Source organism: Schistocerca cancellata, chromosome 1 (assembly GCF_023864275.1).
Source record: "Schistocerca cancellata isolate TAMUIC-IGC-003103 chromosome 1, iqSchCanc2.1, whole genome shotgun sequence".
NCBI lineage: Eukaryota > Metazoa > Arthropoda > Insecta > Orthoptera > Acrididae > Schistocerca > Schistocerca cancellata.
This window is the reverse complement of record NC_064626.1, coordinates 484,259,056-484,286,224: the sequence shown is the minus strand read 5'-3', so window position 1 is coordinate 484,286,224 and position 27,169 is coordinate 484,259,056. Positions and strand designations below refer to the sequence as shown.

Here is a 27,169-nt window from a genome sequence, read left to right as displayed (position 1 = left end):
CACGACTTGTTCCACAAACATCTGGAGTCAGACAATTCCTCCAGAAACTCTGACGTTAAAGTGTCTTCCACTCTTACACTTTGTCATGTATATTAGAATAGTATTTAATCCCGCTCCCAGTGACGAAAGTCGAACTTTTGTCGGCCAGTTGGCACGACATCGCTACACACGCGTCAATTTATTGTGGTGGAGTGAGGGGGGTGGTGGTCGGTTATCGGAAGGTGCTATCCGACCGATATCCAGACAAGAAAAGTTGATCAGTCGGTTGGCCAAGCACCTACACACGTCCAATACATCGGTCGGTCTGGGATGCAAAAGCGAAAGATCTGGCGTACACACTGCACGAAAGAAGAAGAGCTGCACTGCCCCGGAACTGAAGAAACAGGAGATCCGCTGTCTACAACCTTCTGGTGCTCGAGAACGGAAAGAGAAGCGGAACTCGTTAGTTCCTTTCCAGGAGCAGACACGCGCCACGTCATTGAGAGCCAGGGAAGTGCCGGGCAGCGCAGGAAGTGTTTCGGCCGCGCGCGTTGCAACATAAGAGACCGAGGTGACCGCTCGTGGAGAAGCTGGAGGCCGCACAGTGCTGCTTCAGACGCCGACCAGGATGCACGCTCTGTGGCTGCTCGCGACGCTGTCCGCGCTGCTGTGTGGGACGGCGCATGCGCAGTGGAACCTCCCGCCGAGACGAGTCGGCATCGGTCAGTATACCGCTACGGTGCATGCCTAGTGCATGCGCTGTTACTTCGATACGGCCCGGAATGTGTAGTAAAAACGTGACACTTTCTGCGTCACATGGCTATCTTATTGCACGGTTTATTTCGAAGTGGTGGTGATGCCCGATGTTCTGTTATGTTTTCAGCTCGTTAGGAAGAAATGCGTGATTGTCCATCTGTGCCATACATAAGGCTTGTCTTCGGTCCCATTTGTGCTTTCCTTGTATAGTTTTTGGATGTTTGTTGTTTTTCGCTGCTCTGTAGTATATGAGGAACGTTGCGCTGTTGCATCAAGAAATGTCGAGTGAATTTCGCTCTAAAACTACCTTAGAACATATCCCCTGTTTTTTACATATCTCACGTATGCTGCTGAAAGTCGTAACAACGACTGAAATTATCGAAGTTGCCTAATAAATACTTCACTGCATGAATGTTCCTCCTGAGTGAGCACCTAACGTTAGCGTTTGTGAAACTGCTTTCCATTTCCGATGGAAACCTAATGGATTCATTATTATTATTATTATTAGGTAAGTAACGCTTGGTGTCAGCCATCTGTAGATTTGTACAGTGTCGTTGACCGTTCGGGTTAAAGTGTATTCACAACGACACAGCGTTTCAAAGATTGCATTAGGTGCGGATACAGTACTGGGTTCTGGGGTAGTGGGGGTGTGAGCCAGGAGGTGTTACGTTTACTGACAGCTTTCCCGCTCCCTCCAAATATAGCTTTTCAGCACCCACGTTTTTTACGTACCTCAGATACCTAGAAGCTTAATAATAATTACAATAAAATGTTTTACGGTAACAATTAGTTTACGTCAGTGCTCAGTGCTGGTCTTTAGCGTAACTATCAAGAAATAGCAGTTCAGAGTAATAAATCATCTGAAAAGCATTTGTCCGAAAATTTGAGAGTGCGAAATTAAAGCGTTCTCGCCGTCATCAGTATTTCACTTACCACTATGACTGTGAACACAGGTCGGCAGACTATAATCAGCCATGTAAATGTGAAGAGCGTGGGACGGTGTTATTTCTTTCAATAGTCTCTGCTTAGAGAAATTGTCATTCTTTCATCGTTACGCCCACTTGAAGAGCGCGTTTGAACTTGTTAGCTTGGTCTGACAGCTTCCACTTTATGCCTCCTTTCCCAAAATCGTTTCATGAATTCGCTGTTTCTTGCGTTTCTCTGTTGACGGTTTCCCAGTGGTGTTTTTAGCTTTGTCTGCGAACGCGTGATTTGTAATTAGAATTTCAAAGGCTTTTCGGTCTCTGTGGTATCTTCTGTAGTCTTCTTCTCTCGTAAGTCCTGCTTAGTTTCTTCTAACAAAGTGATTTTTACCTTACTTGAATTTAGTTTATTAAGTAGTTCTTTAATCTAATGTCCTTCTTAAGATGTGACCGTAGAGCTTCTAGCACCTACGTATTGCTTCAGTGAACTTGTCTATAATGTATTGGTCTGTAGTTCTTTCAGTCCATATGCCATTTATATTGATGGGACTACGAATTTTTCATTCTTTTTTTTTTTTTCAGTTTCCATCAATGTTTCAGTGGCCTCTTACAGATGTACTTCCTGAGTCATATAATGTTTCAGCCAAAATAGCTGTCTAGTAATACCGAAGTTTCGCATTATGAAATATCGCTTGTTTATCGTAGTGATTCCATGTTATTCAGTACGCTTTGTTGAGGTTGGTAGCTCGTTCTAAATTTGCGTTACTCAAGGCCAAAGCATGATGTAAGTTATGAATTACTTAAGACACACATGAAATCGTCCCATTCTTCGTTTGTAGTCGGTCTTTTCCCTAATCGATGGTCTTTTCCTTTGTCTTGCCTTACTCAGCTGCCTATGGGTTACTGGTTCTACGTCTGGACACACGAACCGTGTCAGGTTTTTTGACGACAGCAGGTACATTAAACGTATGAATGGGCACTTCTCGTGCCTGGATTGTTTTCTGCAGCCGGCAAGCCCATCCAAGCGGCCTAGCCCTCAGTGCTGCTGAAAATTAGTTTGTTTTAAACACAGCTTGTAATTTCACCAGAATTCCTGCCATTTTCAAGAGTATTAGTTGTTCAGTTACCTTATTTTTTCTTAAAAGAAATCGATGTATGTAGAAACATAAACGCTTCAAGTAAACTGTCCTGGAGGCCGGAGAGGGGAGAAGGGTGCGGCTATCATAATAACCGTGTCACCATTCCGCTCCTCTCCCCACCTCCCTGTACTTGAACTGCAACACAAATATGCTTTACCATGAGACTGCCTATGAACTAAACCTGCACCAACTAATTTCATATGCTAGTTCATCCATAGTTTCAGAAAACTTCCACTTCATAAGAGTACGTTCTGAGTGAGTCTTTTGTGAACATCACAATTGTGGTAAATACTGTCATCCATGAAATGACTGTTAATTGAAACTGGAGTCAGCTTTGTAACTACCGACATAAGTTATCTTAAATTTGTAACTGTCCGTGTTATTGACGTAATCGTGTGAGCTTAATAATGTGGGAATAGGGTGGGATGGAGAGGCGGGGACGATTTGTTTCTATTGAAAATACTATTGTATTTTATTCTTTCCGTGGGGAATAAAATGATACGCGTTGTAATTAGTTCTACTTAATCCAGGTCCAGGGTCTCACAGCGCGTCAAAATAACATTCTTCTTCGGTTACTAACCGCGTGAGTTGCAGTTCCCGTCAAGTCTTAAGTACCAAATTCTGTCGTCCTTTGTTATGTCTTACAACGAAGTGTGCGTGTGCGCGCGCGCGCGCGCTTTCATAATGCTTGATCTAGAGCATGCTGACTAAATATCAAGTTAACGGTACATCTAGAATAATAGGCATTTGGCTTGAACACAAGAAATGTTACTGTAAAACAGATGAGGTGAAAAAAGGTGCGATTAAGGAGTGCTTTTGGCTCTGAAGCAATTATTAATCTCGCGCACTTGCCCGAAATGCAGAAAGTAATACGACAAATATCCTCTCTGAAACAGACTAGTTAAGCATAGATATGTCTTTGTGCTGAAATTTTATGTAGGTCACTTCTGGAATTTAAACTACATTCAGACGACTAAAATTTACTCACAGGAACTGACGAAATATTACCAAAGGCAACTCAGTATTTTATAATATCGTTCCTCTGAATAAATGTGCCACACAATGCATACAAAACACGCTGTTTCTTTTTCCGCGAGCGAGTGATCACCCATCACGTGTATTCGCTTACAATTGCTGAATTAAAAGTTAATTTCATCTAAAGATGTTTATGTTCGACTTTAAGCAACTTAAATACCTTAAACGCATTGTGAACGTCCTAAATGAACGTGAAAACTGTGCACCTCTTCTATAACTTGGTTTCTCTGGTGTTTACAGCCCTATAACACATAGTAGCCCATCGAAGCGACATGAATTGGTACTTGTAAGATGTTGCATTATCTGTAATCCAACTCCGCAGATAATCGGATATGATAGCAATTCAGTATTTGCGCTAAAATGATTTGGAAAAAGTATATAAATGTCGAGCTCAAAATTAAGTTAATTTCAGGGCTTCTTGCTGACTGCGATTCGCGCAACTCGAAGCGAAACGAAGTTGGAGGGAGGGAACAGAATACTTTATATATGGCTTTCGATATTTAGGCCTGGTCCTAACCAAAGTTTCCATCCTACCGTTCGCTTTCTACTACAGAGGGCATTACAGGAGTTTATGCCAAATGCTATTTAAACTCTTAGAGTTGAACCATGGACATTGCCATCGGTGGAGAGAATTGCGTGCCTCTGCGATACAGATAGCCATATCGTAGGTGCAACCACAATGGAGGGGTATCTGTTGAGAGGCTGGACAAACGTATGGTTCCTGAAGAGAGCAGCAGCCCTTCAGTAATTGCAGAGGCTACAGTTTCGATGACTGTCTGATCTGGCATTGTAACTGTTGTGTAAGACTTCGTGCACAATGTTAAGGAGAGGTGTGGCAACTGTCGTCATAGAATGGTGGATAGAAGCAGAAACGATTAGCGTACAAAGACTCATTACAGATAATGAAGCAAGAAATAGCCCAGTTATTTCAGTGTCAAGGATGAAGCTCTCTGTACTAAAGCACGATTGATGCTATTGGAGATGTGACCAGATGACATATGCATAGCGTCACTTAGCAAACAGGCTCCAAATGTGAGTGGGCCAGCTGGCTGCTGATGGCGGTCCTATATCGTGGCGGCAGTGTGTGCACGTGATACGGAGCTGCTCGAGCCATGGCCCAGCTGCCATGCTCCATCGGGTCCACCAGATCCCACCGGCCGCCCCGATAGCTGAGTGGTCAGTGTGACGGATTGCCGGGCCCGGGTTCGATTGCCGGGCCCGGGTTCGATTCCCGGCTGGGTCGGGGATTTTATCCGCGCAGGGACTGGTTATTGTGTTCATCATTTCCTCCCCTTCCGGTGTGCAGGTCGCCCAATGTGGCGTGGAATGTAATAAGACCTGCACCAAGGCGGCCGGACCTGCCCCGTAAGGGGCCTCCCGGCCAATGACGCCAAACGCACATTTCCATTTTACCAGATCCCACACGACTATTGGCATCTGACGGAAACTTGCAATTCCGACGCCAGTTTTGACACCCATGGGATGGTATCAATATATGATACCACAGTAATATCAACCAAAGAGGCCTTGCTGTGCTGTTAAGGTGAACATCAGAAAACAATGGGAAACTACAGCTGTAATTTTTCCAGAGGGCATACAGCTATACTGTATTTAAATGACGGCATCCTCTTGGTTTACCGAGCGAGATGGCGCAGTGGTTAGCACACTGGACTCGCATTCGGGAGGACTACAGTTCAATCCCGCATCCGGCCATCCTGATTTACGTTTCCCGTGATTTCCCGAAATAGCTTCAGGCAAATGCCAGGATGGTTCACTTGACAGGGCACGGCCGACTTCCTTCCCCATCTTTCCTTAATCTGATGACGCCGATGACCCCACTGTTCGGTCTCTTCCCCCAAATCAATCCAACTAAACCCTCTAAGTCTACCTCTTGGTTAAAATATTCTGGAGGTAAAATAGACCCCATTCAGAGATCTGGGAGGAGGGGGGAATACTCAGGGGGGATATCATCAGGATAAACAAACCTGGCGTTCTAGAGATCAGAGCAGGTCCCTGAATTGGGCAGGTAGGTTAGAAAATTTAGGGAGGATGGACAGGTTGAAGATACAGTGGGAATCACTGAAGTTATGTGGCAGGAAGAACAGGACTTCTGGTCATGTAAACATAGTTTCTCTCATATACTCTTACTCTTTTGGCTCCACAAACTGCTGCAGTCGGTTTTTGGCCTCGTCAGGTAACCACTTCCTCAGTATTGTCTTATTTCCTTGCCCCCCCCCCCCCGCCCCGCAGTACATGGAGATCCTTGGCAGACTGGTCTCTTCTGTCTCATTTTTGGCCTGCCTAGTGGTCTTCGTCCTTCTGGTTTGTTCTGAGACTTCTATCAATAAAGATCCCTGATCTCTTCTATAGACGTGGCCAGCCCATCTTAGTCTTCCTGTATTGGCCTCTGCAACTGCATCTGGTTCATTGTATAACTCCATGAGGTCCCTGTTCTTTCTTCTTCGGCATTCTCCTCCGTCATAGATTGGTCCAAATCTCTCTCGCAGGATTTTATTCTCAAAAACTTGAGTTTTAGAGTTATAAATAAAAAATCAAGTAGGCCGGCTGGAGTGGCCGAGCGGTTCTAGGCGCTACAGTCTGGAACCGCGCGACCTCTACGGTCGCAGGTTCGAATCCTGCCTCGGGCATGGATGTGTGTGATGTCCTTAGGTTGGTTAGGTTTAAGTGGTTCTAAGTTCTAGGGGACTTATGACCTAAGCAGTTGAGTTCCATAGTGCTCAGAGCCATTTGAACAAAATCAAGTAGGAGTAATGCAGGAGTAGGTTTAATAAGGGATAATAAAGTAGGAATGCAGGTAAGCTAATATGAATAGCATAGCGAGTGAATTATCATACGCCAGATAGACACAGAATGCACGCGCTTCACATTAGTACAGGTTCATACGCCAACTATCCCTGCAGATGATACAGACCGAAGGAATCTATGATGAGACAAAAGAAATTATTCAGATAGTTAAGAGAGACGAAAATTTAATACTAATGGAGGACTAGAATGCGATAGTATGCGAAGGAAGAGAAGGAAAAATAGTAGGTGAAGACGGACAGGAGGAAAGCAGTGCTGTATCATCATTTGCTAATAGGTTACCCGTAGTGTCTTTGCTCTGTAAGGCGTTAAGTGGAGTTCTGCAGCCAGACCGGTTACGGCTGTTGCCTCACCCAACTGAGTCAGCGCAGCGTCGTGTCGGCGACGACCCTGAGTCGCCTTGAAGCGAAGTCACGGGTCGCGACTCTGTTCAGGGATTCCCGGCGTGGCCTGCGCTCTCATGCATGGAAGAGGCGCGCATTGTCCCAACGAACAGTTACGGAAACTCCCGGCCCAAAGTTAACGCAGGAAGCAACCTGATTTACTTGATCTCATTTTATTTATTTATTCATCCAGGGATCGTCTTACAATGGCATTGGAGTTATCTTAATACAATGAAAATAAATGGCTCAAAAATGTACATACACGTACAATAAGCTTTATAAGGATGGGACAGAGGACCGGCCATGACCTTGATGAATGAACCATCCCAGTAATTGCCTGAAATGATTTAAGAAAGCCACGAAAAACCTAAACAAGGATGACCACCCACATCAAGAACTACATCCTTCAGAATGCGAGGCCAGCGCCTTAACAATTACACTGCCTCATTCGGCAGGTCTCCAGTGTACAATGTCCTTTTGTTCATAAACAATTTTGCGAGAGTTTTGGGGGGAGGGCAGTGGAAAGCGCAGCGGTGATCGCTCCACTGGCTTCTGAGAGTAGATGCGGAGAGAAAATACCTCGTGTTTAAGTTAGCCATTCTGCAGTAGCACCAGGAGGGCGGCTTCTGTGATTCTCTGAAACGACAATCCCCTTCATCACGGGGGTGTTTACGTCGTGAATTTGAGTTTAGCGGCCCTGTCTTTTACCGATTTCCACCATATTGTTACTTTTTCAAACGAATCATCCACCTGACATTCAAACTATTCGCCTCCCCCCCCCTCCCCCAATCCCAATCATATCATCTACTATCTAGGAAACATCAGTGGTTCCAGAAGCTGGAAGAGAATTGATATTACTGAAATTTGCCTATTAGTTTTCAGATTTGTTCAATAGTCCAATGGCCAATGATTAGTCATCAGATTCGTAATTTTGACTCCTGTACGAATCCGCGATAAAAAAATCAGTCAGTTAATTAAACACTATTCCTTGATAAGGAACTGAACTATACAGCCACTCAGGAATCTCCACGTGTTAGAGACTCGTCGTGGACTTAATTTAAATACAGGGTGAATCAACTAAAACTTGCACCAAACATATTGCGGAAAGGGAAAATGCTATTGATGTGCGGTTTTCGCAGGATGGATTGCTAGTCAGGGTTTCGTATTGTTAGCCAATACACAGATTGTAATAATACTCAGAAAATGTATGTTGTGTGCAAACATACACCTTTTTGGAACTATACCCTTGTGGCAGGTGTGCTCAAATGTCATATTTTCGAAAATTCATTATACTTAAGATTTTTTGCTGATGCACGAATTGTTTCGCTTCTTGCAGTCTTTTTGGCACAACTAGTAAACTGTATTTCTCATTCGCCAGTGTTACGTGAGCAAATTAAGAAACTATTGCGTCTTAGCGCCGGTAATTAGCTTCCTGCTCGTCGTTTTAGCTTTTTAAATATCTTTCAGTCCACTTGTCGTAAGATATCTTATTAAGTTAAAATCATGGTATGCCAGATTGTGTTGATCGTAGATGATAACTGTTTCAATCGCCTCCTCTCCACCGTGAAAAATTACATCCTACGTGTACTGAAGGAAATGCTGTGTTAATAAATACCCATTTATCTTTTGTACTTGGCCGAATACTTGGTGTAACACACATTTACAATCATTTGTTTCCAACCGTATCATATGCTATCTCGAAGTCTATTAGAATACACACGAGTCGCCAAATTTAAGACAACCTTTCTTCTGATAATAATAATGCATTACATCGTCGTTATTCAAAAGCAAAGTATTCCGTTACTCTCCTGACTTTTAGGTCTGTCTCCCAGAATTTCTCTCTCTTCATGACCTGTGACGCGCGAGGCCTTACATGAGCCTGGTGGGTAACGTTGTCAGAGTCGAGGCGATGTACCAAATACATGATTCAAAATAGTGATAGGTGGAGCTGTTTGTATTTCTCTGCCAGGCGCTTGCGTACTTATCACCCACGTTCACCGTATACCCAAAATTACGTCAGAGTTCGTCATTCACCGCCTGGTGGTTTAGGAATTGCCATTGCGGTAGTGTACATGCCCTACCCGAACACCACACTTTACCATAAATTTCAACCCATAGTCGCTAAGTCCAGCTACTCTGGTTACTCCTTTCATCAACATTTTTCCTTAAACAATCCCTAGTGAGCATCGCCCAGAAAGAACCAAAGAAAAGGTGTTACGAAATCCTAAATGTGTCCACCAATTTTTATCAGTATAACGGACCTACCGCCCCCAGTTGGCTATAACTTTACCAACCAGTAACCTGTACTCCAACAAAATTAAGTTATCGATGAACTGAATAAGGGTATAAGCTTAATCCAGTGCATAAAGCAAGAAATAGTTCATTTCGTTTAACGTTCGGACCTTAAAACATGGATAAGGAACAGAACATGGCTCGTAAAATTCATACAGGAAAAAAGTCTTGTATTTATAAATCGGAACGGATTTATTAAGGACCTAATACTAAAGGGACACACTTAGTATAGACTGTTGTGTACTAGAATGCGCCCAGGCTCGGAAGTACATAGATCTCGAAAGCTATTCTGATCGAACTCAGTGCCAGTTTACCATTAGTTCACGAGACTTGGACAACCGAGATGGTCATTGTTAAGGGACCATCAGCAAAGATTTAGTGTAAAAACGGAGTTGATGGCTCGGGTCGCAACGTCATTGTGAAAAGACCTAATCCGCAACTTCGTAACTGATATATTTTCGTTCGGTATTATGAATTTACAACAAAAGGTCGCCTTTTTCAGCTAGAACTGATTTGGTCTCAGTGTTTTACCAGCTTTGGCCCTACTGAAAATGGGGTGCCCTTATCTTTCTCCGATCTTCGAACGGACTGATAAACGCAGTTACAGAGGGACCTATAAATTAATATGGGCTCAAAATTTACGGTGAAGCATTTCATTTTTCAAACTATCAGATCACTGCCATCGGTGAACGACTGATAACAAAAAATCTTGAGTCGATTGGACATTTAATACTTTAGATGTGTACCACTTACCTACTGAGCCACAATGTATCAGAAATATTATGGTCAAGCACTTTTCTCGGAAACACCTGTACAGCCAGTTAACGAACAAACTGTTGTTCGTTACCTATCTAAAGGCATTTAATTAGCCTGTCAAATATGATCAGGTCCTCGTTCAGTCCTAGCGAACAGAAAACACAGCCCAACTGTTGATTTATTATTGGCACACGCGTTGCAAATGGACCGCAAAAGTTTCAGCAGCGATATGTTTCCAGTTCTGCTTGAAAACCTTTTCAGTTCTAATGTTACTCCAAACCCTAAAAAAAATCACTGGATTGTACAAGTTGACGGGCTCCATGATCTACACTCCTTGTGAACACCGAGAAGGGTAAAGGTACTTCAGAACTAATTATATTTCTATTGTTAGGTCACTGCCTATCAGACTGACTACGTCTCTATCAGTAAATGCGGTCGTCGTTGGTAAACATCCTGAAATAACTGTCGGTATTTCCCGTTATGCTATTAGTGCCGCCAGACTCAGCACGCCGGTGTTCTAACGCACCATTCGGAAGGGCTACAAGAAGACTGCTTTCAAAAACAAGGTTCTTCATATTCATAACGGTAATGGAAGGAACTGGGGAAGGGACAGGGCGGAGGCGAGAAGGAAAAAGAGGGGGGGAAGGTAAGAATTGTAGAGGGAGACCCAGCCATTAATACAGGGAGCAGGTTGAAATGGATGTAGGTTGCAAGAGCTTTCCGAAAAGACTCGCTCATGACACTAGCGTGGATATCTGCATGAAACCAGTCGCCAGAGTGAAAACAGAGGAAAGGAGCCCATCTGCATTAAAGGCATCTGACGCACTGTACTATGGTGGTGCTAGATAAGAAAGTTCGCCGTTTCAAATGCTATTATTTCCTTTGCTGGAAGAAATTGCCATCTGCAGTATTGCGATGGTGACGGAGGGAGAGATGTACAGCTTTCGGAATGTGTCCGTACAGCCATCTCAGCACAGGAAATGTCATATTACAGTTGGTGAGTTGGTTTTGCCGATTCATGATGGAAATTAATTTAAGTTGCACACTGGTATGAACTGATAAAGGCTTAATGAAGGACTAATTCGACAAAAAAAAAACAAGTTTTACGATGAGTATGCAAAAACGAGTAAACGCAACACAGGATACGCTGTTTTGGTATGCTATAAAATTCCTACTGGTACCACAATAAGAAATGATAAATCGCCGTTGGTACACACATGGGATATTCTCTAGTCATTCCATACTAATTTCTGTATATCTAAATTAGCAGGAATTGCTTCAGAAGCCACGAATGGAGAACTGAATATTTATGCAGGTCTGTTAAATACTATCTAGACAGAACAGAACAGTTTACAACAAGATGATTTGTGTATTACAGCCACGCTTATAGATACCCCAGTATTCAAACATACAGAAGGTACTTAGTGACGTAAATTTAGAGGCTGTGCGTCTGACAGTGTGCTGAGTAGTACGTGGAAAGTCAATTAATTGAGCTCTTGGTTTTCCCCTAACATTCTAAGCACCAAGAGTATTAGATTAGCAGCGCAGGAAACTACATATCGAAGTTGCTCTGTTGGCGAACTCGTACAGTAGCTTACACGCTGCTATATCGTCGGGAGCTAACAAGGATTGGAGGCTGCTTACGAACTGATGGCAAAGAGCTCGAAATTTTGAGGTGTACAGTTCATAATACCAATTAGACAACAGTTATCTAAGTCAAGTCCCAAAACCCTCTTCGGTGTCTTATTGCGTAACGATACTTCATACCCCTGACCGTTGATCTCTTTCATGGGAGACATGCCTTTGGTGATAATAGAAAGTAGTAGCCTTCGTGCCCACGCGAGGTTTCACCTTCCTTTAAATTCGTATCCAACCGTAACAACATACACTTAACACTCACAGGGACTTGTTACCAGTCATCCACTCGACACAGAAAAACGCTCAAGTTATTGAGTAACAAACCTTCAATGAACGAAGAGAGTACATTGGTTAACTCCGCTGAAGGCTGAGAGAGATCTTTCTGGTAGGAACCTATGGACTGTGGAGAAACCATTCTTGTCTTATACTTGTCCCCAGGTACGCAATTCCAGCAATGTGTATAGGGTCTGTCGAGTTTACGAGCGTGGTGATGGAAGACCGAATCTTAATCTGACCGTTATTCGTGGTCTGGTGTTAAGCTGGTAAGAACATTTCAAACAAATAAGTGTATTTACTCTATTCTTTATCTCCTTCCCTCCCATAACAATCCAAAAGTATTGTATTTGTTGCCGGTGACAATGATGCCTTATGATCTTATCAGCTACTATGTGATCGTACGTCCTCGAAAGATTTTTCGAATCAGACCACATCTAATAAGCTACCGGCTACATGGTATATTCACAGAATGCCATAAAACATCAGTAAGCTAGTTTATTGATGTAACAACAAAGGAGGCAAAATCTCGCCTGGACTCGATTAGTTACTCGTTTGAACACTGAGCACATAAAATACATTGTTTGGTGAAATGAGTAATGGAATTGTATGTTTCCAGCCGATTGTTTTTGGTATGGCGCTGACGACACGATGAGAGCTCTCATGCTTGTCAACAGTTAGTCCAGGCTGTTGATGAGTGCAATAAATGGAGTTGGGGCTCAGCCATTACCCTGCACAGATTAGCTGATTGTCTTCACTGTGAAAGTCTTCTGAAGGACTGTTTATGCCGATGAGCTGCTCGAAGAATAATGTGGTATGCACAAGCTCTTAGGACAAGTATAGTTTTATGCGTACTATAGAGATTTTCAAACACTTAACTGTTCAGAAATTTGGCGCCAATCTACACTGCCATTTCTGAGAGATGTTGGAGAGGTCTGTGCACTTTAAGAGATCTCACAGCCTCAAATGCTAGAAAGCTGAGAGAGTTTTCTCGAGTACCAGGTTCACCATGAGCCTTACCTCATTCTTTGCGTCTGTTGTTAATCAACACTGAGAATGTTAAGTATCAGTCATCAATTGTCATACATTTACATTTCGGACATCATTCAGTTATCAAGTGCTGTATAATACAAGGAAAAAAATCAGTACTCGCAACGCTACACATGCTACCAACCATGTAGAGATTTGTATTGTCCTGCAGTGTAACATACCTTTACGTTTCTACGTCATTAAGCACGGTTAAAGTAAAAAGCCAGAAGTAAACATGCATTGTCAAACATAGGTCTTCAATCTCATGTTGCACATAATATACTCATAAGGCTCGGTTGTCAATTAAAGATAGCTACCTTCACCTAAGATAGTACTATCCTATAACGTATAATGTGTATCACTGCGTCCAACGAAACAAGTGTCACATTTAGAGGAATTTGAGATTTTTTGTGCTCTGAGAGGAGTGTCAGCGTGTTAAATGAGAAGATATAAGTGTCCAAAAGGGCATTTCTTGGCTCACTTCAGCGATGTCCTCATTGATAATCAGCCACCAATTTATTCTACTAAGCAGCGATAGGCTTTAATGTGTCCTGCTAGTCAATTACATGGATGCACAAACTGAAAAATAAAGTGCAGTATTGGCTTTTAGGATTTTCTAGGACTTGACATATTGTTTAACGATTTTACGGTAGATAGTTGCATCGTTAGAAGCTGTGATACATAAGTTACATGATTATATTGTCTTTGGTAGGTGGAAGCACCTGCCCTTAGTTGACAACTGAGCCTTACGAGAGTATTACGCGCCAATGTGAGATGTTCGTGGAAGACTTTATATTTGACAATGCATATTTGCTTCTTTTTATTTTTGACGATGCCTAACGGTGTAAAAACTTTAAGGTATGTTGTACGGCAGGACAGTATAAATAATTAAATGACTGGCAGTGTGTGTCATATTGCGATGTATTGATTTATTCCCTTGTTAAATAGTACTCGATAACGGGATAATGTAGTCCCGAAAAATGTTATGTTAAATACAGCACACATTTAACACCTGGTGCGTGACATCTTGAGCAACGATCTGTTGCGGCGATGGCTGGATCGACAGCCGAGCTAAAACAGGTTTGACATGATTTGGTAACTGTCAGTGTAATTTCATTAATATAAGTGACTGTGCGTAGTGATAGTGTCGAGAGAGTTGAAATGGCACTGAAAAGGGCTCATAAAATATTTTATCCGGAAACGGGTATAGCCTACAGAAAATCGTAATACATACTGCACTTCTCACAAATTTTAAATTCTGTAGTCGTTGATTCACACCGTAAGTATACCTGGGTTTGACACAATAATATTAATGCCTATATCATATGTTGTAGGGTCACTTGACGCCAAAAAAAAAGCTCTTGACATTTTACAGGATAATGTAGACGCCAACATTATTTTTTCCAATCCTCGCAAACAAAATGCTGCTGCTTTGTGAATTACAGTGGAGAACAGATTCCTTACTCGTTTTTCCAGTGCAGATTGATAATGGCTGATATTACTAACCGTAAGTTGGTGCATAAGTTATTAGTGTTTCTTTTGCATGTTGATATTGCGATTGCCATGGGATTATTTATCGATTGTCATTTTTTATTTGTAGTTCACTGCTATTATTTGAGTTCGTCATTTTGTCGCTTGGAGATAATGAGTGTTGTGAGCACTAGAAAATTAAGCACCAAGGTGAGAAATAGCAACATTCCCGATATAGTCTTCTGAGTTCAGTAGAGGGATGAACGCATCGGAGGCAGCCAGAAACATTTGCGCCGTGTATGGGGATGACACCTTTGGACAGAGCACGGCAAAAAATTGTTTTCTCGTTTTAAGGGATTGTTTCGACACTAGTGACTCTCCACGTTCAGGAAGACCTTGGGGTTTTGACGACGATAGTTTAAACCCATTAATCCACAAAGATACACGTCAGTGTACTCGGGAACTGCCAAATGCAGTGAACTATGATCATTCTACCATCGTGTGACGTTTGCATGCAGTGGGGAAGGTTCAAAAAAGTTCTGTATACGTATCGCCTGCTCTAAACCAAAACTACATCTCCCAGTACAAAGACCTGCACGCATCCACAAGAGATGTTTTGCATCTGCTGCAACAGCGACGGTGTGGTGAAGTACGAATTGCTTCCCCGAGATATCCATCACTGGTGACATTTGTCAACAACTGAGACGTCTTGCAGACGCAGTCCAATGACGACAGTAAGACTGCGTGAAGTGATGCTACCTCACGATAACACCCACAGGCATTCTGCTAGACTGAAAAACACACTATCAGGAGTCGGATTGGGCAATAATTCCGCACCCACCTTATTCACCTGATCTTGCACCCTCAGATTTTCACCTTTTCCGCTCTCTGTCGAACTTCCTTTCTGGACGAAAATGCTCTCGGAGCATGGCTCAACGTGTTCTCCGCCTCAAAACCACGTGATTTCTACAGTCGCGCAATCGGAAAGTTACCCCAGTGTTGGCAGACTCTCGTAAATGGTGAAGAATGTATTATTTATGAACTAAAGTTTCTGTTATGTATGTCTGTTGTCTTTATTAAACTTGTGGGAAAATGCTACGAACTTTTGCAACAACCTAATACTTAACTCACGCTGTAGAGACTTAGGCAGCTGTACACTCATTCAGGCGACCTTGAACATTTTATAGGAGCAATACCCTGGTCGAGTGGGATCGAGAGGTCACGCTCACGCCACCCATGGGGTTAACATAATCGAGAATTAGATTTTCTCATGATTTCCCTAAATCAAGGGTTCCTCTCAAAGTGCGGCCATCCTTACCTATTCAGAGATTGTACTCCTTGTTGTCGACGGACGTCATTGTTAATCTTTCCTTCCTCCATTTCTGAGTTAGTGTGTGGAAATATCTAAAATTATCTCATAGACTCTATCGGGTACTTTTTCTTTTAGTGTGACCATAGTACCCGATGAAAATCCAGATACGACAGCCGTTCCGACGGATCCTCGACCAGGCTTCACAATTGGAGGAAAACGGTACTGGCCGTTTTGCCTGTATACGTGGAGAGATTATCCTGGTCATAGGATGACTAGATAGATGCGTACCGCTTCCTTGAACTGCACAGGACTGTCATTCACTCTTGCTTTAGCCTCTAAAATGAGTTAAGCTTATTGGATTTGTTTGTGGAGTTATGTGAAGCAGATGGCTTACATGTTTTCGTCAATGCTGAACCGTATCTTGTTGTAGTAGTCACTGAAGAGTAATTCAGTGGCTAAGGACGTAACATTTGTGCACTTTACAATGAAGTATTAAGATGAAAATAAAGAAAAAAAAGCTGGACTTGAAGGTGACAGTCGTATGTACAGCGAAGGTATGATGATGAGAGCTTTGTTGATCTGCTACCAAACAATGGAACAGGATGTGTTACAGCCGTGGCAAAGCCTTCACCTTCCATAGAAAGACCCTGAAGCACGTGAGACGGTACGCTCTACGTCAGGTGCATTCGAGAGGTCTCGGAACAAAATACGATGGCGAGGTGAGGATTTCATTCAAACGGAAAGTGGGCACATTGACACTTAGTGTAAAGTAGTGTTAACATTCGTAAATTGCAGCAAATGGCTAGGTTAATGAACATTTGCTTCAACTGATGATGTCGAATAAGTTGCAGACGTTACAGGCACGGCACTGTACAACTTAGGTCTTAACTTCAACTCTCAGAGAGCTCACATTCGTTAACGAGTCAAAAAACACATTGCTTCCTTTAGTTCTCAGGGTGAGCATGAAGTCTTTCCGTGCTTACAAAGTTTTTACTCTGAAAAAGTGATACAGCTACGCGGTTTGTTACAAACGGTAACTTAACTCCTAAGGTTTTTTTTATGGATACGCTCCCACATGTGCTGTTTGTTGCCCGTAGGAATTCTAGGTGATTCTAAATTTATCTCCGTGTCACTACAAACATCTCTTACGTAATTGCCTTTACAGCATGCCGTATTCGTGCCGCAAGAGTCTGCACGTCAGAAACTGGTGAACTGAACACTTTATTCCTAACGTAAACCTACAAAAAGGTCATGAGGAGTTTTGTTTGGTCTTCAAGATGGGCTTGATATCGTACCGTCTCTGCCGATCCATGTGTGCGGAAGGTTTCATGCGAGAACTGGCTAAGAAATAACACCCAATGGGGCAGTGCCCTATCATATTTAAGCACTATCCACAGTTGAAATGTCTGTAACTGAGGTACAGCGTACAGTGCAGAAGTGTATCCATAAGAACTTCATGAGTTAAGCTACCATTTGCAACATACAGAATAGCTATTATACAGCAGAGTTCCTTGGAAATAAATGGCGACGAAGCTTAAATTTCTGAATTCATAATCATTCAGACGGATACACTCTTCCCGCGTACTATGCGAAAATGGAATAGGAAGAGAGGAGATGATAGCGTATGTACTCTTGCTGTAAGGGGTTTGCAGTGCACAGATGTAAATGTGCTGTACGTGGCACGTCTCATAAATGGGAAACATTTTCTAGACCCGTGTCAGTACGTACTTTTTACTTTTTATGTGAGGAATGTGACTGCCCACCATTTTCGAACGTGCTGTCTAACTCTGATGTATTAATAAATAGTTCAAGTAATGTATGTGCAGTCAGTGAGACGGAAGTAGTAAGAATTAGATAACTGGATGATTTTACATCTGTGCAGAGTTAGTTTACATTCATATGTATATGGTAATGACTGTAGTACGTGAACTGAGCTGATCGTTAACTTTCAAATACAAAGTTTCACTGAAAACTTTGAGGACGTTGGGGTCGCAATTAAATGTGATTTTACGGCATTCCTGGATTTTGTGAAGTAATATGTCTTAAGAATGCGGTGCCTCACAGCTCGTAAATATTTGGCAAACTTCTGATTCATACCTAAGAGCTGTTGAAAAATTTCGTTATTATACAAGCAGCTGCGATCCGCAAACTATCATTGTGTGTCATAAAATATTTACATCATCTTACAAAAACTGCGTCAGATAAAATCCGTGATACGTCGCTGTTGTCAGACAGCAACATAAATTGTTTCACCAGTAGTAAAAATGGCGATTTAATTTATATTACTTTTCGACAACTGTGACGGTTCATGCATGTTATACTGTCTGACGCTGTTGATTTTATGTAGTCTTCTAAGCTTTTTGTAGAAATTTTATGATATCTGATGTTGGTCTAAGGATAGAATTGGTTGTATAACAAAAAATTTATATCGGCAACTCTTGGCAATGAATCACGACGTTTCTGTCATATGAAGTAGCCACTTACAGCTACGTCAGTTTTACTAAAGAAAGCTTTATAACAGTGCGCGAAACACACATCCAGTATCGCCACCACAGTCGTCAACGCCGTCCTCTTCATTGTCTTCATATGTTGCAATCGGGAATGAACACTGAACATGTGCAGCTAAGATTTAATTAGGAGCCGTGCCTGAGAATTGTCCAGCATCCCGGAACTTCGCAGTGCATGTGGAAGACTACTTTCCAGTGCTCTTGGATCCAGTTCAACGAGCTCTAGGCCGGTGTAATTGCTCTTCGATGCTTCTGGGGAAGTGGAGCGCCCCCTACCTGTCTGCTGGTACACAGGTCTCTTCCTTGTGGTGCCTCTAAACATTTAAAGACATCTTTATGCGTTGTTCCCATTTCTTCGAAAACCCATCCTATGGCCTTTAAGCAACCGCTTTACTCGTGGTCAGCTTGTATCAGCGCTCTGCGGTGCTAAGTAGAACTTGTTTCACAGCCTGTGGACTACCGAAGAACTGGAGCCGAGTCCCGTTGCAGCGTCGGCGCAAACTCCATCCTTTCGCAGACTTATAATTCATCGGACGAAAAATGCTTTCTAAGCATTTAGACCAAATGCATCATCACAATTATTCAGGCGAAGTTACAGACACAGGGTGAGTGAAAAAGGACTTTAGAACTTTGGAATGATTTAGAAATTTATTGAGATAATTTACAGATACGTCATTTTGTAGCAAACCACCTCATGTTTCACACAAAAGTCTAGTGTCGTTTCGGTTCGATGTGACTACCATTTTTGATGCAGCAAACATCCAGCCGGTAATCAATTTCTGCCTACACTCATTGCAGCAAATTGGGTGTAACTCGGGCAACACAGCATAGACTAAACGCAGTACTTCCCAGCTAGTATTTCGTGCAGTGCAAGTCCCGCGAGACACACATCGCGTTGAATTTTGTGGACTGCGGGCAAAGCTCTCCCTAACCTATTCGACACAATCAACACATGGGCGACCTGGTGATCATGTCGCAGTGAACAAACCGTCTCAACAAAGTTATTGCGCCAAGAGTAAATTTTAGGCCTGACTGGGGTTGTTTAGCGTGTTCGGTGCGAAATTTAAGCAGAAAATTTGTTGCAGAGTTCATTTCATGAAGCTAAAACACACACGGAGCACGCTCCGCACCAGTGAAAGCAGCCATATTGTGTGTGCACTACGCTGGTGCTCCTGGTGGCGGAATGGGGTAGCGATGCACTACGTAAATATCTATCGATTCTGTAAGTTGTCTCAATAAATTTCTGTATCATTCCAAAATTGCGAAGTCGTTTCTGACTTCAAATGTATTATTCGAACATTATGGAAAAATGAAACCCATGCGGACAGAAGGGTGAGTTAAAACGTCGCTTAGTACATTCTGGGAGTAGAGGCTGCCCCTGATGAACGACGAGGGTGGTTACTCGGCGATTTACCACACCCATGTACATAAATACTGGACTGGTACCCACACCCTGCCTCCGATACACGCTGCTCAAACATCTGGAAAAAGTTCTCACACTTGCACATGAGATTTACTGTAGACGCAGACAGATGGGGCACACAGATTCCGTCGGGGTGAGTATTGGTGCCTCCCGGGTTCGATTCCCGGCGGGGTCAGGGATTTTCTCTGCCTCGTGATGACTGGGTGTTGTGTGATGTCCTTAGGTTAGTTAGGTTTAAGTAGTTCTCAGTTCTAGGGGACTGATGACCATAGATGTTAAGTCCCATAGTGCTCAGAGCCAGTATTGGTGCCAGGGAGGGCATCTGGCCAGTATCACTAAAATTGACAAAACCTGTATAACAAATGCCGACTCGTCCAGAAACGAGGAAAAAATGCAGGAGGAGCTGGAGGAAGCAGCAGCTTATGGAAAAACGAACATGTCTAAGTTCTAGTCCTGAAGTATGCAAATTTTGGAGTCAGTCTGCAGCAGAATGGTGAAGGTGTCTATAAGAACTGTCCTGATTCCAGATAGGTGGAAGTATTTTTGCCGAAGGAAACGTTCTTTAAATTCAAGAACCGAATGTAACACTCACTCATTCACACACCCTAAAACACTCTTCGGAAGCTGAGGTTGACGATGCATGTTATTACCAGCTGGTTCGAATCCCTGTAATCGAAGAAATTAAGTCATTAAGGTTCGGACCACAACAACAAGAATTGTGATGCACAATTCCTAATCAGTCTCTGTACCATTGTCCTAGCTTTACCACAAAGCTCTCTAGTGTGTCGTGAAGCGAGGACGTGTTAACGCAAAGGACAATGATTGTCCGTGTGATGAGAATATAGAGTTCGCCAGACTACACAGGGTTGCTGGATTAGAGAGATGTAGACCAATCTCTCCCTCCCTGCTCCCGCCCTCCCTGTCTAATTTCGCGAAGGAAATGTTGCAATATACTAGAAACAATGTATCTCAATGACACGAACGAGAAACGCCGAGACGTATATTCTATTTTTCTTCCATTACGTCAGCATGTACTTAGTTTTATAGAAAACTTCGACTAAATTTGGTGCTCGAGCTTTCATAGCATTACAGCAGCACAAAAAGCAACCTGTCCAGCCTATCCTAGATACTGAGATCGATTAGAGTACAAGAAATATGCCGACCGCAAATGAAAAAAGAAATATGTTTAGTAACGTTCCAGATTTCTCGTGGATAAAGTTGAATGACGTGAGCAGCAACGTTTACGGTATTTGCTAAAGACAACTGTATAGGGCCTTAGCGACTGATGTTTGTTGCCCGCGCGGAAGCGCAGAGTCATTACTCACTTAATAGCGACCTTGCACTCTTGACTGTCGAGAGCAGCAGCTCAGTTTCGCCTGATTAACTTTCTGTTCAGTTTGTTTCCAACTCTGAACATATCTGAACGCCGGCAGACATTTCACATAGGCGAAATACTTATGCGAAAAACTTCTTCCATACGCAGATCCTCATAGTCCACATTCGCAACAGAGATTTGAGTGCAAAGCGGTTTTAAGAAGAATCCCTTAAAATCCAATATTGGATGATAAAGGAAATTTGCTTTTACACCATGAGCTGCATGTCTAATGCATTTATTTTCCAGATCTCTATTCGGGCACATAGCCCATCAGTGGCATCTGACACAGAAGACAAAAAACAAACGCGTGCATATCGATGACGGTAGCACAAGAACATTTTGTAAAGATTAATGCAAGGACATAAGATTACTTCGTACTGTGCAAGTCTACAGCAAACGATGTGTCTGTCAGGTGTGAAACCTTTATGATGGCTAAAAATAATGCAGATCTAAAATAGACAGAACCGCGAGAATATAGAACACGATAAGGTCCATTATGACTCAGATCAGGGTGAAGAGTCTTTAAAGTTCTGGTATATTCTTACCTCTAAGACCATAGCAAGATAGATCTGAAAGATGGGCTCAGTGTAATTTAATATAGCGTTTTACGTTTCAGTTGCTAGAAAACTGATAAGTGTCTAAATATGTCATTTATCATAGCTACATACCACAGACCATTAACATCAGACGAAATTTTTAAACTCTTCTTGGTCGGTGTGAAACGCCGGGCTCTGGAGACCGAGCGGTTCTAGGCGCTTCAGTCTGTAACCGCGTGACCGCTACGGTCGCAGGTTCGAATCCTGCCTCTGGCATGGATGTGTGTGATGTCCTTAGGTTAGTTAGGTTTAAGTAGTCCTAAGTTCTAGGGGACTGATGACCTCAGATGTTAAGTCCCATAGTGCTCAGAGCCATTTGAACCACTTTTTGATGTGTGAAACGTCTGTTCGGCCGAGTCCAGAATTGTCGAACCTGTTGGACAAAGACTTTCACGTGGTGTGTGTAAAAGTGTCCGTTGTTTGTTTGTAATTCATACAAATCTACAGTTTTATTCCGATCTTGATGAAATTTTGCACACTTTATATTCAAGACAAGAGGGAGAAACGTTGTTACAAAACATCTCGAAAAGTATTTGACCGATGTACTTCGAAGTTCTTTACTTTAATTTGCAATTTAAAATGGAATCGAAGCATAATCTATGATGTAATCGTTATTACTAAATTTTGGTTTGAAGTTGGTCTATATGTAAAAGTCAGAATCGGAAGCCTAGAACATGATTTTTATGAATGCCGTAGGTGAAGACGTATTTATTGGTCGCATTCCGTTGACACGTATTGATTCAAATATGCCCTTCGATTTAAAGCGCTTGTATTTTCCCCCTTCGGCTTTCATTCGCTACGAGGATGAGATCCAGTGACCTTTACCAGCAGATATTAAACACCCCTGGCCAAGGCAACGTCGAGCACTGCTGTTAGTATTATCATCTTTTCGAAAGTGGATCCTGTCAGTTAGACCTAATACTTGAAAGGGTTCAGAAATTATGAACACTACATTCTGTTTGACGACGAAATATGACCGTGACGAAATTTTATATATTTGTGGCAAAACTGTGGCCATTTATTAAAGCTCAGGTAATTAATTTCATATCTACAAAAATAGACGCAATTTTTCGTTCAAAAATACTAAATTTACAAAACATCAAAAATTTACGCATAGATGTTCATTTTTACATATGCTGGGTCGATATGATGAGCAGATTCAGGTATGTGGCTGTTTCGTTTATGCGCAAATTCACTTCCGATGTCTCTTTGTAATTTTGGTATATTTTTGTACGACAGATAGCTTCCGTAATTTTTAGAACAGAAATTAATTACCTGATGTAAAAAAAATTGTGAGCCGTAAGTGGAAAAAATAAATATATAAATTTCTTTCCGGATTACTGCCAAAGTTTTGCAGCGACTGTGTCAAAACTCGAGATTTGTTACAGAGACTCTTTACCTTGACTACGAAACTGAAAATAAACTAGGTATTTATTGTATGAAATCAACGTAACTGTCTCTTCGCATTTGAGTTGTGTGATGATCACTGGCTGGAACGTCGAGCCTATTTTGAATCCCCTGCGTTCCTTTTCAAAACCATTTGTCGAAGGAGAATGCTAGAATTTTTCTACGATATTCTCGTGAATTTCTATCTGTGACAATGAATTTCTTGTAATTAGCATAACGGCTGACGCCAAACATTTCTCTGTACATTCATCCAGCTTTCCACACACCATACCATGCTGCGAAAATATGTAAAATGCGTCTCTGCTATTTCCTCTAACTGGTAATGGTCCTGCTTGTTAGATAACCAGTCATGAACTGTAAAAAGGTGGAAACTCAACGGTGGGCTATCACAGATGATTGTATATTGTTTTCCAAGTTAGAGCTAGCAACGTTGACATGCTAGGCACTTGTTTGTTTTGAAACATAAGTGGTTTACGTAAACTTATCTCACGCTCACTGAACATACAAATTCAACCTTGCCTCGCCAGAAACATCCATTTCCTACCATTGGTTCCTGATCTCAAAATACTCACTGTAGGTTCCTCTGCCTCAATAATATTGATCCAAAAGCTTTGGAACAACGTGTATAGTTAACGTTACAGGTAAAAAATTTCAGTGATTTTTATACGTCGAATAAATATTAGATTACCCATTTACTTTTCGATTCAGTAGGTCAGTAGTGAGGAGATTCTCACGGATTCAGAACATACCATAAGACAAGAATACATAATAAATATTTATGAAGGAAAAAAGATACTCTAATATAACCTCCACAGACCCCGACTGAAATGGTCCTCATGGCTTGGAAGATGTCAAAAAAAATCTTAAACGTATTTTCATTTAAAAAGTAATAACAAACTTGTCACAAAAGTGGAAATGTGCAATACGTTGAGGTACATGCGATAGTTCTTGCAGTATTGTAGCACTCATCATGAGGTGGAAAATCAGTGTACAGCACATATTCATATTACTGCACTGAGTCTGTACAGAAGTCAGATCTTACGCAATACGCGATTATTTGACGTTATTAGTAACACACAGCTTTTGGTGAATGTAACAGAGTTCAATTACGGGAAATTTTAGGAAAGAATGACATACTCTAGCATCTAATAAACGTAATTCAAAGTGTGTATATAGACAACAAAGTCATAGTACAAAAACTATTTCCTTTTGCGAGAAAAATCTGTGAAGGAGTGAGACAAGGGTGTCCTTCATCACCCACATTTTTAATGTATACAGAGACGGCGTCATAAAGACGTGTAGAATAAAGTAGCGCACCATTATAAGCTTAATTATAAAGTTATAAATTTAAAGAAGATCAAATAATCTTAGATTTGGAAGATAAATTAGAGAGAGGAATTTGGTCCTTGCACAGGATAGCAAATGATTATAATATGACAATGTCTAAAGGTAAAACTAAGATTGTGGCATTCTACGGTAAGAAGAATTTAACAGCAAAAACAATTGATGATAAACGGCTAGAACAAATAAATACTTTTAAATTCCTGGAATATGAGGTTTCGTATGTCACACACAATGATCAAAAATACAAAATGCAAAAATTCCAGCAGTTTGTAGGTACTGTAAATCGCACTCTCCTCAAAGTTGGAAAAGAGATAGTACTAAAATTTTATAATGTGATGGCAGTGCTAGTTCTAATGGACGTGTCAGACCAGGACTGGAACCACCGGACAGAGGTAGAGGATTAGGCAGCAGAGTGAGACTCCTAAGGCCTATAGCTGGTTACAAATTCGTAGATCGAATAAAAATAATGAAATAAGGGATGAGCCAGGTGTCAAAAGCATACTTCAGAAAACAGAGTACGCCAATAAGTCCTGTAGACTTCCCTAAACTGAAATTTATTACTAGTTACACTTTTTATGGCTGCTAGTAAATTATTGAAAATATATGTACCTGAATAATGGACACATTTTTGGATCAAAGTAGGTGACTCCTTGTGAGGATTCTTATTTATAATGATTTCATCAACTCAACTGTTGGACTGAAAAAGAGATAATTTTAATGACAGGTTTCAGTAAGGAATAAATGTAGACCTCGGGTGTAAACATCGGTAAAGGACACTGGGTGGGAAACAATCGTTGCAAGTAAAACATGGTACGTTGTGGGATTTATTCACATTAGTTGATAGTTACATGATAAACCGAGAAATGGTGGCTCTGTTTCTAATTTGAGATTCTCACAAATGGCAACATCACAGGGTCCCGGCTTCGGTTGCCGGCCGGGTCGGGGATTTTCTCCGTCCGGGGACTGGGTGTTCGTGTTGTCCTCTTCATTCGGGAAAGTGCCGAGACTGGAAATGGAAAGATTTGGAGCTTGTACGGGCGCTGATGACCACGATGTAGAGCGCCCCACAAATAATCGTTATCATTAGTGATAACGGTAAAAATGATGGCTAACAGTGACGATTTGTACAAATCTGAGGATGATGGGGTAGTTAAAACGAAACTCAATCTGAACAGGCCTTGAAGCCCCAACGGACCGACCGGCCTCCGTGTCATCCTCAGCCCACAGGTGTCACTGGATGCGGATATGGAGGGGCATATAGTCATCAGCCCGCTCTCCCGGCTGTTGCCAGTTTTCGTGACAGGAGCCGCTACTTCCCCATCAAGTAGCTCCTCAATTGACCTCAGAAGGGCTGAGTGCACCCCGCTTTCCAACAGCGCTCTGCAGACCGGATAGTCTCCACCAAATTGCTAGCCAAGCCCGTCACCACTTCACTTCGGTGATCTTACGGGAACCGGTGTTACCATTGCGGCAAGGCCGTTGACATGTTGATAACTAAGGACTCCGATAAAACCCTGAATATGTTCCTGAATGCAAATACGTTTCAGAAGTTATTACTAATCAGGTAAATGTAAATAACTATATTGTAAACAATGTTATCCTTCTTACCACTGTCTGTGAATTTACATCACAGTGTGATGGTAGAAATGTTAAGGGTTATCTTGAACATTGTCCTGAATCATAGAATAATTTCTGAAATTGCTGTACTCAATTAATTAAAAGTTAGTAATACAAATCTTATTATTATAAAATACTGCGGACGTTTTTTTATTTTTTTGAGATGTTTCACAGTAATGTTTCGTTAACTCGCCCAGCATGTAAAGAGTGGTATTTCAGTGCGAACTGATGCTAAGTACACTGTTTGCAAGTAAACAGTGTTAAGTAACCATTGACGTATTTTTAAGGGTAAAATTTTGGATGGCATTCACGATATTAAAAATGTCGTTCACCTAGAAATATTTGAAAACAGTGACTTACCTGAATTGAAGGAAAAAAAAAACCACAATGGAAGTGTTCGAAATATCTTTATGGGGATTTATGAAACTGTGCTGTGCAATTTCTCAAAACAACTTACTTGTCCCTTAAAACTGTTCACAGCCAAAGTCTTCGAATACGTTAGGGAACAGTCGTTAGGATGCTAATTTCTTGAACAGGTCTCTGCAACACGTTATTGAATACACACAAGAAATACTCGTATTACATGATTTTTGGAATTGGAGGATTCTAGTTTGGCTTGATGAGTTATTACAAATAGCAATTCCTTCTGACACAATGTAAGGAAAATAAGTATACTAGCTTTTTTATTATGTCACCTATGGCTGGCAACATCCGCATTGGAATAGTAATTCAATAAACCGACGTGAAAGTATTAATCAGTTCATATGAACTAGAAAATATCTTGTTCATTTCTATGTCGATTCATTTCTAGAAAACTGGAAGATGAATCGAGCGAGTTAAAACAAATGGTGCGGTGCAAGTTGACTATTTGATACACTTACCGAGAGAAACAATTGCGCATTGCAGAAGTTGCTTTGGAGCGTAGCAAAGAAAAAGTGTGTTTATATTTATTTAATAGTGTAGCAATATTTCAAAAAGCCTGATTTATTGGACGCAACTCTTCAACGTCTCTACTTAATAGCCGACTCTTGAGTGCTGAGTGCTCAGTTTCCGTTTTCGTTATTTTGCTGAAGCTGTAAATCTAGGAGGAGA

General features: G+C 41.7%; 1 protein-coding gene across 1 annotated transcript in view; it reads left to right on the top strand.

Moving 5' to 3' along the window:
- Nucleotides 1-548: 548 nt before the first annotated feature.
- LOC126177668 (serine protease snake-like) overlaps nucleotides 549-27,169 on the top strand; it is a 105,070-nt gene continuing 78,449 nt past the window's right edge. The window contains exon 1 of the mRNA XM_049924472.1: nucleotides 549-701. Coding sequence (XP_049780429.1) covers nucleotides 608-701 — 94 coding nt within the window. The 5' untranslated portion in view covers nucleotides 549-607. The remainder of the gene's footprint in view (nucleotides 702-27,169) is intronic.